Here is a 14551-nt window from a genome sequence, read left to right on the forward strand (position 1 = left end):
TTTGTTCTTGTTCAAGCTTTGAACCCTTTTCGAGGCATCCGCTTTCATTTGAAGGACAATGAATACAGGCCCTGATTCCCTCCCGTAAATATATACAATTTAGAACAGTTTTCCAAAGATGGAGAGACATTCTGGATATGACTTGCACTGGAGGAAAACACACACACACACACACACACACACACGCACACACAGGGAAATAGTATTAACCACTTGAACCCAAGCATCTATATTCCGGGGGGAACATTAGCCAAAAATAGCGGATCTACAAGCTGACAAACTTGTCGGCTTGTAGATTGGCTATTTTTGGCGAAGAGATTTGGTGTAGAGGGGAAAAAGGCAGTACAGATGTGCTCTTCCACTTCTAAAAGTAGCACTACACCCCTGTGCGTGTGTGCGTGAGAATGTGCGTGTGTGCGTGCGTGCACACACACACACACACACACACGCGCACTTTACTGCTACTTCGGTTGCTTGCTTCTGTGCCAAACACCCGTAGCCGACACTGAAAACCGGGGAAATGTGAGACCTGAGATATTGACCACCGACTGCTGTCAACTTGTGAAATGGCAAAGAGATATTTGCATGAAGTAAATGAGAATCTCTCTCACGTCGAGCCCTTGCCGCGGCCAAAGGTTTTACTGTCCCAGATGCAAGCTCCATCTGGCCCCGGCTCTCCTCTTCCCCGTATTCTGTAAAAAATGCTATGACACGCCATCACGGTATACTAAGTGCTTGGCTCTTGATGATTCTGGGTACAGAGGACTCTCTACCGGTACTCTCTACACTTTTCAGTTCCTGCCTTTCCACGCTTAGCTTTCCGCAGTCCCGTAATTGAAAGTAAACACTGTTAAGACTTCCAACACGTGATCGTGTTTTTTTATGACGCCGTCGTCGTCCTTGCATGGGGTGATAATGACCTGCAGGCATTAAGAAGAGAACTAAACCGAAGCAGATGCCACCTCACTGTCATAATAAATAACCACTACGATGTACTGTACTGACCCATGAGAACAGAGCTGTTCCGACCGACCTGCCCCCCACCCCCCCCCCCACGATCTCTACGCCTTCCCTCCGTCTCTCAACCCCCACACCCCCACAGCCCTGAGCTGTGATCCTGCATAGCTGGCATAATGAAGCCATATAAGCCTGTTATTGGCTGCTTTACGGCTTGTTTTATGAAGGTGAGCTGACAAGCAGCTTCCATAATGGTTCCTGTCACTTTAACTGACAGCATTTCCAAGAGAAAGGGGGCGATGTGGTGATGGTGGTGGGGGGGGGGCAGTACAGGGGCTGGCCAGAGAATGGGCCTTTATGTTATCCCTGTCAGGGCTTTGATGGGTAGAGGTCTGGCTGCAGGCTATCACCGTTACATTTTATGTCTGCCACCTTTTGTCACTGGGGACAATATTGACGTTTGACCTGCGTTCGCATTCCCACCTCCTCTTCGCTATAATCAATTACCGCATCGATCCATTAATCAGACAGGCCGATGGGCCAGTCAAAGGGCCCATGGGTATGTGTGAAGTAATGTGGTGGTGGGCCCTCGGGCTAGCGTGGAGGAGGGCCTTCACCTGTGGAGTGCACTGTAAGCAGGGATGGGACGATATGGAAATTCCATGTCATGATTATTGTGACCAAAAATAATTGCGATTTTACGATATTATCGCGATAATCTAAATATGCCTAAAACTCTTAAATGCCACTTTTGTTAACCACTTGAACCCCAGCATCCATAGTCTGGGGTGGAACGTTTGCCAAATATAGCCGATCTACAAGCTCACAGCGCGTTGCAACGTATCAAGTACGTTCTTTACAGGTGAGTTTTACCAATTCTAGAGGGTTTAAGTGGTACCGGATATGTAACTCGGCAAAGGTGAATTGACAATAACAATAAGTTTGATCCCAGTGTATGACGTAGGACAATTTCACGATAAATTTAAATCTCCGTGATACGATTATTGCGAGCATTTGTTTAATCACGATAAACGATAATAACGATTAGCGTCCCATCCCTAACTGTAACTTCTCTGACCTGAAGATTAGCTCAACAAGTAGGGCCGCGGGACATCCTACACAGGCATGTTGCCTATGGAACGGTTTCACATTTTGTTTATAGTTAACGTACAAATACATGCAGATGAGGGTTTGAGAACTTCTGAGTGCGATTTATTCACATAGGCTGGCTAACTTGGTAAATAGTCCCACTTTGCAGATAGTTTGCCTGCATGCATGTGAATACAGTAGGACATTGGAGGTGGCATGCTAAAACTGTAAATTAGGCCTAGATATCTTTTGAGATGGGACACACACACACACACACACACACACACACACACACACACACACACACACACACACACACACACACACACACACACACACAAGCCCTTGTTCATTTTGAAAGATTTTTTTTCCCTTCTTCCCCCAGCTAACTCTGAGAAATGAAAAGAGTCTGCTATTCCCAGTCTAGAAGCCAAAAGAATGATAATTGGCAGGAAGCGTTGTCGTTATTTTGCATGGCCCCTGACACATTGGCTCAGACTCCTCTAATATTAGCATCCATTAGACTGTGGCACTAAAAACAGGGATGCATTTAAAATGAGAGTGCACGTGTTTTTGTTGGTCTTACTGTTTCCATGGAGGTTAGGCTGCAGCCTAATTGTGTTGAAGGTGAAAAAGAGAAACGGATCAGACACAGAGACGGCCAACAGATCAAAACGGAAGCTGCAGGAACGGAACCCACCCTGCTTTGATTAGGTTTGGTTTAGTGTCTGTGTGTGTGCGTGTGCGTGTCTGTGTGTGCGTGCGTGTGTGTGTGTGTGTGCGCGTGTGTAGACTAATGCCATCACCCCAGTTGTCCTCTGCCCATGCCAAGTTGTTTGCCATGCAGAAGAAGATTTGGGAAAGAAAGTTGGGGAGAGAGAGAGAGAGAGAGAGAGAGAGGGGGGGGGGAGAGAGGGAGAGAGAGGAGAAGTTGTAGGCTGGGAGAGAGAGGGAGAGAGAGAGAGAGAGAGGGAGAGAGACGGAGAAGAGAAGTTGTAGGCTGATTATCACCCATGCACCCCACACCCCCTGTTAGGTTGATCTGGTTCCAACCGACAGTCACTCAGCCCTTGTGGGTTTAGTGAATCAGGAAAGAAACTTCTTGTGTGGATTTTTCAATTCTTGAGCATGTCACTTGGCCCGGGAGCAGCATTGTCCCCGGCTCCTTTTCTCCTTGCCCGTTCCGCCGAGACGAGTCGTGTCATCCCCTCACGATCAGCACTTTTGTTGCCTTTGTTTTTGGCCCTACCTCAGAAGTCCATCTTGTCTTTTATCTCCCTGCCTTTCATGCATAAGGGAACAGTTGTGGCCTGTTGTGGAGCTGTTCCACTGCATTTCCACCAGTGGGGTTTCCTTTCATTCGCTTCAGAGTTCTACAATGGGGCTCCCAAGGCCTGAATGGCCGGTACAGAGTGCCCAGTCTTAAGAGAGCCCGCTCGTTTTGTTTAGCCGGAGTCAATAAAAATGCAAAGTTAAAAGCTATCCCCCTTATGCCGTCCTCAAATACAGCCACTAGTCTGACCTTTTTTATGCTCCACCTCTCAATTATGATTTAATGATGAGTTCATTATTTTACTGCTTGAATGAATTCTAAAAACCGAACGGCTGTGCAGAAGAGTTTTTTGTAGTGAATTTTTACCCTGTCCCAGTGGCTTTATCTACAGATTCACCACCTGAGTGGAGTTGTAGGCTTGTACAGACCTTACTATACGTACACAGAGAGAGACCATTAGCCATGAAACCTTGCCCAGTCCAAACTCTCGTGCGAATCATAGCTCTCATGTCATTTCCAGTCTGCCTATTTTGCTCCGGCCCTTGAGATCTAGATAAAGACGTCTCCCCTCTCCCAAGGAGCCGGAGTGGGATTTGACTATAGTCCTGTGTGAGCAGGGACGAGGAGAATAAGAAGCGATTGCTGTCGTCTCCGAGCATTAAGCGGAGGGCGAGGCCTTGTGTAAAGGCATTGTGTGCAGATTTGTGAGCGGGGAGAAAGCGCCGGACTTTGAGAGGGATTACAGGTAGACAGGCATTGGCTGTTGAAGATAACTGCTATGACTTCATCCTCATTGTGCAGATTAAGGCATAAAACCCTACGTAATGAGCGCGGAAGGGAGGGGGGGTCATGGGATTGGTAGGAGGAGAAAGGGGTATTGTTGACAGGGAATGGACATGGTAACGGGAAGGGGCTTTGTGAAAAGGGGGAAGAGGTTGATGTTGAGGTGTTTGTGAGTGGTTGACCAAATCTCAGGAAGTGAGATTAAAAGTTTAGGGCACGAACATGAATAAAGAGACTGGAGTCAGTGCATTGCCTCTTTCCGCCTTGTGTTCATTTGGAAAGCTCATTTCTACACTGGTGTTAAAGGAGGAGTTCACCCAAAAAATTACTTATTTTCTATCAATTGCACACCCCATGAAGTAGTGATGAGCGGGCCGACCCGTTACCCGTGGGTCAACCCGCGGAGCGGGTGGTCGAGTCAGGATTTCAGAGGCAATTATGCGGGCTGCGGGTGAGCGGGTCAGCCGCTCTCAAACGCATTTTTTTTTTTTTTGAACAACATGCTTGTTTATTTAGCCCATGACAATGTTGTGCTACTGTAGACATTTAAAGTGACTTTGGGTACTTAAAGAGTGCTATATAAATCTGAGCTATTATGATTGAGGCGGGGCGGGGGCGGGGCGGGTCATGAAAAAACCAGACCCGCACATCACTACCATGAAGCCTTGAATCCATGGATTTATTTTTGTTTTTGTGGAATTCCTAAGCCAATAATTTGATTCCCGTCTCCTACCGGCTAATGTATCCGGTAGGAGACACAAAGTAGATTATTTGTGTCTCCTACCGGATACACACCCGGTCATCAAATTATTGGCTTAGGAATGGCACAAAAACAAAAATAAATCCATGAATTCAAGGCTTCATGGGGTGTGCAATTGATAGAAAATAAGTCATTTTTTGGGTGAACTCCTCCTTTAAGTTGTCCTACCGGAGTCAACACCTGTTTCTGTCAGTCAGAGGACAGGCCAGTCCTCGGTACCGTTGCAGTCCCATGGTAAGGTCAGCACCCTCCTCCAGCTGATGTAATCGTCAGGGGAACAGATTGGGTATACAGGCTGAGCGTGGACTTGCGTGAGGGTGAGCAAAGGAGGCAGGGAGGTCAAACGAAAGGTAGAACGCATCCAGAAAGACCTGTTTGAATTTTAAAATGTATCAGTTGTCCAGTCATGTCTTCAGATCTGAAGCAGCGGGGGAAAAACAACAACAATATGTAAACATATACTGATAGCAGTATCAGCACACAGATTGTTTCTTTTCTCATTCAGTGGGAAGGGTGATATGGGAAGGTGGGCACCAAACCAGATAAATATTGATGACTTTCAGAACATTTTATTTCACACACTCCAACAGCTTGCTGTTGCGTGTGTGTGTGGGGGGGGAGTGTTAGACGACAGTGGTCTGTTTATGCACTGCGACATCGATTTCCTCCCTCCCGCTTATATTCATCTTTATTTATTTTCGTCAAATTTAATCTGGAACCTTTAAGCGCCACAGAGCTCTGAAAGTAGTTTGCATATTAAAAAGAGACTGATTATTGTGGGGGAGAAACACAGATCTTTAATTTTGTGCATTTTAGACACAGCTTCTGCCTGTGCCGCCACACTGGAGATAATTGTGGAAATCTACATATTGAGAGGGAGGCTGTTGTCAGGGTCTGTTGGGCAAGGGACTCTGTTATCTACTCTAATACATGTGGTGGGACAATCGTTTCCACCTGAATTAGGCTATTATGCTGCCAGGTGGAGGCCAATACAGTTACATGTTATGTGAAATTACATGTTAAGTGAAATAGTTATCCTGATTTGATGATAATGAACCAATTAGTACAGGCTATTGGTCTAATAAATATTAAGTGCCAGCGCCATGAATAACAACAATACCTCAGATTGAATATTATTTCAGACCTCATAGTATCTCGTTTGTGTTGCTTGGAGTGAAGTGTTACTTGATTATTTGAAAATGCCAAAAGTGCACTGCTGGTATCTTTATATATAGAGGTGCAACTTCTTCCAGAGATAAGGATGTGGAATCAGGGAAAACAGGAGCAGAATATGTCTGTTGCACAGTGCTCCAGCACAATCGACAAGGAGAGTGATGGAGATAAGATGTGTGGTTCAGGGATGTAGAGTTCAAGGCAGAAACATGGTAGTTCAGATCCTGCAAAAGGTAGGGGGGGGGGGTGTGTGTGTGTGTGTGTGTGTCAGTGTGTGTGTGTCAGTGTGTCAGTGTGTCAGATCATCAGAGGCTGTTCTGAAACAGATAAGATGATAATTTAACGGTACTAGTGAACTTCTTTCTTTTTTTAAGACCCAAGATGGGAAGCTGTTAAATGCTGTTTTGTCATTTTCAAGGACGCTTTTATATACAAAACAGAGGGAAATTAGCTGAATACTGTTACAGTAATATAATCTTTGGTTCAGTGACAGTCTGTCAGACAGTAACGCAAGTTTAAGGGAATTGATTGATTGATCAATTGACATCTTTATAAGCTAAATGCATACTACTAATACATTTAAGTCGGTGGTGAAATAGAATGAAAAAGATTTTGTTTAATAATTTTCCTACACCTTAATATTGTTGAAGGATGCAATGAAAATAAATCCTTTTTTGAGACCTCGATATGGAATTATTCATATATATTTCAGTAAAATGCCTGGAGAATTTGACATATCTTCCAAGCCCCCATCGTCCCCCCTTCATGGTCCTGGTTTCTGCCTGCTAATGAGAACCAGTCCCGTCCAGCAGCATATAAACCCACTAACACACAAGTTACCTCTGATCTCAGACCAGTAAAAGTTAGTCACTGCGGCCAAGTCCCACCGCTTTACAGCCACAAATGTAGCCACGCAGCCCTGTGTTATCATAACCTTTCATGTAAAAAAGGGGGAAAAAGGAGAATGAAGAGGAAAGGAATTTGGTAAGGCAGTTGTGGACAGTACATTGGGGACTGTTAAACATATAATGCATAGATCATGATTTAATGGTGGGAAAATGTCCGCCAGATGTGGAATGGCATAAATAAAAGGATCCAGATTGCATGTGGTATATGGCAGCGTTGTATGTTGTGTGTATTTGATGACGGGCCCTATGTCCTGATTGGTTACAGCGCTACTGTAATATAGCCTACCAATAATGTTTATGGCTGCCTGCTTTTACTAGCAGTTCCTCTGGTGTTTTTATGGGAATATTACACTGTTAATATTAGCCACCAGATCTGCCATTTTGCCTATTAAGTTCCCTGGTCGTCTGAACTGAGAGCAGCGCCAGATGAGAATCTATTCAGTCAAACCATATATAATCAAATTAATTATTTCAAGATAAGAGCCGTCTTTATTTTATTGGGTTGAACGGCCAAGATGTTTTCTGGTATATTGCAGTTTTTAAAAGCTTTGCTAGTGTGCCAGTAGTTTGCATTTTGAAGTGAGGTTTTAAACTGAAGCAAATTAATTAGGCTAATGTGTATGGTGTCTTTTTACATAAGGTTTCCATTAAGTACGCTATATTACTTTGTACACGTTTAGCTAATACGCTTCTCCAGAGCTACTTAAAAGGACCAAGCAGGTATAGGATTCAATGTTGTGCACAAGACAGAGATGCAGTAGTTGTTGTGTAGATCTAACCTGTGACATGTTGATTGCAACACAGGGTTCTTCTTTGCGGTTTCATAAAGCGTTGTTTCCAGAGAGCTGTGCTAATTTCTAATGACTCACATGACTTTGTTTCAGAGTCATTTCCCCCAATTGCTTTGTCCCCATGTCATAATTTGGTTAATTAGCCTGTATGCAATTGGATAAGAAAAGGTGAGATGTTGCATGAAGTGCAACGGATTTGTGACCTCATTGCACTCGCTGTTAGATTTGACACATATGTATTAGGTACACTCACTGGTCCACATCGCTAGCCACATCACAACACTTTGTAAGGCAAGTCATTCTGGGAAGACAGCATCCAGTTTATTTATAGTCCTATCCCAGTCTGAAAAACCTGAAAGACTCTCTCAGTTATGGCACTGATAGCAGTATTTCCCAGCAGCTGAGCATATTTGTTTCCTTACCAAATGATGTCCTTAGGGGGTGCGTTGTCTTGAAACGCACAGTTTTGGCTTGGCAAGACTTGTAACTTATGATTCACATTTTCTCTTTCAAGAAAAAACTGAACAAAACGCTAGTACCATTTCCCTCTAGTGCTTAATTTATAGCCTACTCCATCACACGAGGGTGTTGCTTGCCAAAAAGAGCAGATCTACAAGCTAACAGTGTGTTGAAGCTTGTGTGTCTGTTTTGTTTTGGCAAGCGAAACCGTCGTATTACAGAGTATAAAGCAGGAGGCCATAGCTGAGTGGTTAGAGAGGCCGTCTGGGAATCAGAAGGTCACCGATTCGACCCCCAGCTCGCCCAGTCTACAGTGTCGAAGTGTCCCTGAGCAAGACACTTAACCCTAACTGCTCCCCAGGCACCATATTAATGGCATCCAGCGCTCCTAATAGTTAGAATGGGTAAATGCAGAGGACAAATTCCAGGTATGTCCAAACGTACTTGCATGGCAAATACCCCAACAACAAAAGCAGGGGTCGTCAACGTTTTACAGGCCAAGTACCCCTTAGCTGAGAGAACGATGAACCTTAGAAAACCTTCCATGCAAATTGATGACGCTTTCAGAGCTAGCTCACCATGTTTAGGTGATTATTTAATTAATGTCTGTTGACTGTTGAGAGCTAGCTTGGAAGTATTCCACACATGCTTTAATTTTATGTGACTATGGGTTCATCAGTGTTGTGTGAATTAAATGTTTGTTTGTTTTGTTTGCACATTATCTTTGCTAATATGTTGGATTCATGTTTTTTTTTTTTTTTTTTTTTTACTAAAATAAACAAACCAAGCAGAAATAACTTTCCTATCAAACACAAATTTGGCTGCCCTCGTAGTAACTCGGAGGATCCCCTAGGGGTCCTGGACCCCCTGTGGAAGACAGGGGGACTTTTGCCTCCAAACCAAACTTGTAGATCTGCTATTTTCTGTGAATGTTACTCCCGGAAGTGGGATGCTGGGGTTCAAGCAGTTATTGTAAAAGAAAAGATAAAAGATAGATTTGGCGGACTCCCTGCAGTATCTCTGAGGACCCCCTAGGGGTCCGGGACCCCCTGTTGAAGACCCATCAACTAAAGGATGCACTATTATTGTAAGCTTTTTTGCTGCACTATTCAGCTGGCCAGTATTGTCACCACAGTGGTGTGCAAACAACAGACTTTCACCACCACAAAAGTCACCTATAATGTCTCTGAAATGGAGGGGGCACAGTGAGCCTAGTTGCTGTGTATCCTGTTATTGATGGCACACAGCTGTTCTATACCATACTATTGATCAAGCCCCTGCTACTTTCCTGGCACAGTGCCCAAAGCCTTAGCCGTAGACGAGAGAAACAGTGCATGCAGTGCAAAATCCTGAGTGTTCATTTAAAGCTGCAATCTGGAACTTTTTTAGCCTGGACAAACGGTCTTAGCTCAGTATAGACATTTTGGCCATCACGTGGGAGACCTGGGTTTGAATTCCGACTACGTTCTATATCTTACGGTTTACAGCTGAGTGTAAAAAGTGTCCATTATTACACATTAAATGAACACTCAGGATTTTGTCTTGTCTTTAGACCAAAAAAGCAGTGTCAAAATAGTAATAAAGTTTATGAGAACTGTTGAATACTAACCTATTAGGTTTTGCTAGATCTAACCCTGTAAATAACACGCCTTCCTCTCTCCCCCGCACAAGACCAAGCCAAGCTGACCTCACTTCTTATCCCCGTATATCTTTTCATGGTCACCAGTTTACTGTAAAGTGAGACCCCCCGCGGAGCTAAAAGACAGCAGAAAGGCAAAAAAAAAATGGTAGAATGAAAGAGAGAGAGAGAGAAGCGCTGATTGCGGTCTCTGTTACTGACCTTTGCTTTTAGTGTCAGCTGATTCGGTGCTGTGCCATTCTCTCTCTGATGATTCTAGCCGACATCAAGGGGTCCTCCAACCCCCCGAACCCCAACCCCCCTTTTTTCTTTTTTTAATGAAATCTATTATTTTATTACTGCCACCATCTTCTTGTAAGCGTACCCCACTTAACTTATAATTTATTTGCCTTTCAAGTGGGCACTTAGAGTGGCTTTTTAACATTCACCCCGGAGCAGCATCTGCTGAATAGAGAGGACTTCATTTGGGTCTTTGCAGCCCCCTCTCATGCCCCCCTACCACTCGATGCCCCCCTCGGTCTTCCAACCCACTATTTTCTTTTCTAATTTTCATGTTTGCTTTTTCCTCCCGTCACTATGGACCCTGTAGCTTTTTGTCCCTCAAGTGACTGCAAGGTCCTCCCCTGCTCACTGTTCCCCAATCCGCATGGCAAAGAACCCGTTGCATATTCCACCCTTCTGCAACCTTTTGTGATTATTCTTGACAAAAGGTGCCCCCTATCCCAAACACTAGAACACTGGGGTGCCCTGCAGAGGTACTGAGTACCTGGAAGCGCTACGGTGCCCCGGGCAGCAGCCACCTGAAGTGGTTTTAATTACCTGTTACAGCCACCATCATCTCAGTCCAGATTAGGCTTGACTGTAAGACTGACTGGAGGGCATTTGGAAGCATAGTTGACAGGATTCATTGGCTATTGAAAGGACGTTAGCTCCTTGAGAGAATAATAGGCAAGCTATTTAGCAAACAGAATACTTATCACCCCCCCCCCCCCCCCCCCCCACCCAACATCCTTTTTTTTACAAGATGAACCATATCCCCCTCTTCCTTTCTCTCTTTTCCTCTCCTCGGGCAAAGATGTGTGCTGCTATCTACAAATGTTCCCTCCAAGGGCCACTGAAGCCCAGTGAGACTTGGTTGCAGTAGAGCTGTTTCTCACTGTAATTAGATCCATCCGATCTTAATCATTTAGGCTATTCATTAGGGCTAATTGTTTCAGCACCCAGACCGACAGAACAAATAATTAAGACGCGTGTGCCATGATTGTGATTATTGGTGTGTGACTCTGTATGTATTAGCGTGTGTGTGAGCGTGTGTGTGTGTGTGTGCGTGTGCGTGCGTGCGCGTGCGCATGCGTGTGTGTGTGCACGCTAAGCATACATGTGTGACTAGTGTGAATGCTTTGATAAGCACCTTTGTAGTCTGAATCCATGCATATTACACACATCCATTATGTATCTGACAGTGTAGCAGCTTGTAACCAAAACACAGACTAGCCTATAAAACGTGCTTATTTCCTGTTGACTGTAGCAATAAACGAACAAACCCCCAAGTAGAATGAGCAAACCCAATCAAAAGATTTATTTGAATTCTATTCCATATTTATTTTTCCATCTCTCCAGCTATCACTGACACATTCCCTCCACCCACCATGCTCCGCACAGATATTCAGCTGAATGTGCTTAACTGCTGAAACAATTAGCATATGAGTGGCTCAATGTTTTGGGTGAGTTTGTCGCTGACAAAGAGAGTCAAAGCACAGGTCAACGTGCTTCATCCACTTCAATGGAGAGCAGAATGGGAAAACAGAACTCACTGAATTAAATGTTTCCAGACTTTCACTCCATATTAAGTGGGGGTATGGAGTCACCTCCCTGTTTCACCATTGATAGATTCTATATTGCAATGCTCACTATATTCACTGTAGATTGACTGTACATATTCTTCCGTATTTATATATGTATATATATGTATATTAATCTCTCTTCTTTACTTTTGAGTTTTTTATCTTTAAGTTGATACTATTCATGATAGATTGCACAAATGCTTATTCCTTTATCTACAGTACAAATGGTCAATGGACTGGCTAGGGCAGCAATTTTGTTAACAAGACACAACACAGAACACTGAGCTCACACAAACTGCCCTATAATGATACATCTGTAGGTCATACTGTACTTAACTAAATCATTATATGTATACAGTATACGTATACTTACATTTAACTCCTTCAATAATACCAATTGGTATTGTATTTTATAGTTGATTAGTCACCTTTACAACCAGGTATAACTTGTAAGGATCGTGCAATCGTGGAATGAGCAACACGGCTAAACGTGTGGACTGGCCAAAATCCCCCAATATGCTTATGTTTGTAATCGCTCTCGTTTTGAGCGACCTGCCAGCAGACTGGCACCTGAGCATGGGTTCTACAACTTTGTTGAGTTTGTGTATGCTCCAAGCAGCAACACTGCCCCCATGGAAAGATGCCACGTTTGTCCCTTCAGGACAAGGCCTGTGCAATAGGGCAAGTGGAAGCTGGTGTTCCGTTACGCGGAGTGGCAGCATTATTTGGTGTCAGCCCTGGTACCATTTCCAAACTTATAGGACCAAGTTCCGTGAGACTGGTGATGTCAAAGACGGACCACGAAGTGGCCGTCCCAGGAAGACAACACCCCAAGAAGACCAGTTCCTCACCCTTGCTTCACTGAGGAACCTTTCTTCCGGAGATTTACAGGCAAGATTTGCACAACGATACTACAGACAGATCTCTGTCAAAGTTGCAGGACCCATGCTCAGGTGCCAGTCACACACCTGCCAGCCAGCAGGTGTGTGACTGGCAGGTCGCTCAAAATGAGAGCGAATACCAACAGTAGCATGTTGGGGATTTACCCACGTTTAGCTGTGTTGCTCATTCCACAATTATAACGCTGTTACTATAATCTGATTTGTTTTTCGAGTAACTAACGTGATCGCGTTACTTACAGTACGTTACTTTTAATTATATTTCAGTGTTCCTTCTGTTGAAAAAAGAAAATCCATCCGACGCATTTGCGCTGTTTCTGTTTATTTCCTGCATCTTAACACAAGGCACAGGAGGTGCAGGTGTGCGCATCTCAGTGGGTAATTGCGCAATGTGCTGCTCATTTATCTAACTCGGAGAAACTCGGAGAAGGCAGAGAGGTTAACTTTACGTTGTGGCAGCTTCATATTATTTTGATTTGTTGGTGAAAGGAGTAAGAACGTCATGCAAATTACACCTAGTGTCTGTCAGGTTCAATTTGAAGAAGCATCTCCAAGCCAAGCACAGCTCCACAACACTCATGGCCACTCCGGTAGGCTGCACCCTCGACTTTGTTAACCAAACATGACCGTAAAGCGCTGTAAAGGGGATATTGCGTATGTAATTCTTGTTAATAGCCTGTAGAGTTAAAGATTATGGGCTGTAGACTAGGCTATCCAATGACAATAGAGTTAATACACGTTACAGTACAGGCTCACTGAGTAGCCTACTCTCCAACTGGACTTGCACAACAAATGGCAAAGGGGTTTTAACTGTCTGTAACGCAAAAGTAATTTAAATGTAATCTAACAAGTTACTTTTCTCAGTAGGTAATCCTGAAACGTAACAAATAAACTTGTTTGATGGCAGTAATCTGGTAACGAGTTACTTTCAAAAGTAACACTGGTGTGCACCATGTGTTTGTGCTGACAGGGACGGTAGCTGGCTCCTGAATAGCGGCTGGCAGTGGCATGCATTGGGACATCGTGGCCACCACACAGCGGGCACCTCGCTGCGCTATGTGCCACGCAGGGCCGTCCTCTACTGCCCTGGCAACGACGAGAGGAAGCTACGGAAGCTAGCCTCGCTGGACGTCGACTGTGCTGTCCTAGACTGCGAGGACGGGGTTGCCCTGAGCAAAAAGGTAATTGACGCAAACCTCTTTACACACACACACACACACACACACAGCATTTCACAAACATGCCTATGATTCACGCGCCACGTGTGTCTATAACATGCATAGACACAAGTGCGCATTACACACGTGCAGCTGCGTGAGACAAAATGGTTTTTAATTCCGTCTCCCTCCTTCAGACAGGTGCTAGATTTAATCACCCAAAGGAAATCCACCTAAGTAAGATGTTTAAAACAAGCACATTTCACCCCATTGTGTCTGCATAAAGGCAGCTCCGGCCCCCTATCAGAGTCCTTTAAAACAAGGTGACCAGGTCCCACTGGGTGAGCAGCAGGACGGCAGCAGATGCAGCAGGTTAAAAGCATTCTCCTCCCGCCTACACCGCCTCCCCATTGGCCCTGCCAAACTGCCCATGAAATTGTGATTGGAGAGTGGGGTGAAGAAGGGGGACGGGGGTAAAAAAAAAAAGAAGAGGGAAAAAGTCAAATAACAAAGGTTTTTTTTTTTAAGTCATGATAATAAAGACGATGGATATGGCCAGAGGCTATTCCTGTAGAATGCTAAAGACAATGAGATGAGGGTCACCGCGTGACTGACAGGCTAGAAACTGTGACCCTTGCGAAGGAGTTGGTGGATGTCAGCGCTTCTATCTTCATTATGTGTTTGAGGGGACATGTGGAGAGGAATGCAGCATTGTAGCGGCCATTCAGGCTCGAGAAGAATACTTGAGCTGTCTTCTCGTGACAAGGTTCACATCTCCATCTTCTATCAAGGGAAGTATACCACCATCACTCCACTCAT

General features: G+C 44.5%; 1 protein-coding gene across 1 annotated transcript in view; it reads left to right on the forward strand.

The window, feature by feature from the left end:
* clybl (citrate lyase beta like) overlaps positions 1 to 14551 on the forward strand; it is a 76128-nt gene that overhangs the window by 26870 nt on the left and 34707 nt on the right. Inside the window, exon 2 of the mRNA XM_080456870.1 lies at positions 13546 to 13756. Within this exon, the coding sequence (XP_080312996.1) occupies positions 13546 to 13756 (211 nt within the window). The remainder of the gene's footprint in view (positions 1 to 13545; positions 13757 to 14551) is intronic.

Source organism: Gymnoscopelus braueri (genome assembly GCF_963280865.1).
Source record: "Gymnoscopelus braueri genome assembly, chromosome: 18".
Lineage (NCBI taxonomy): Eukaryota > Metazoa > Chordata > Actinopteri > Myctophiformes > Myctophidae > Gymnoscopelus > Gymnoscopelus braueri.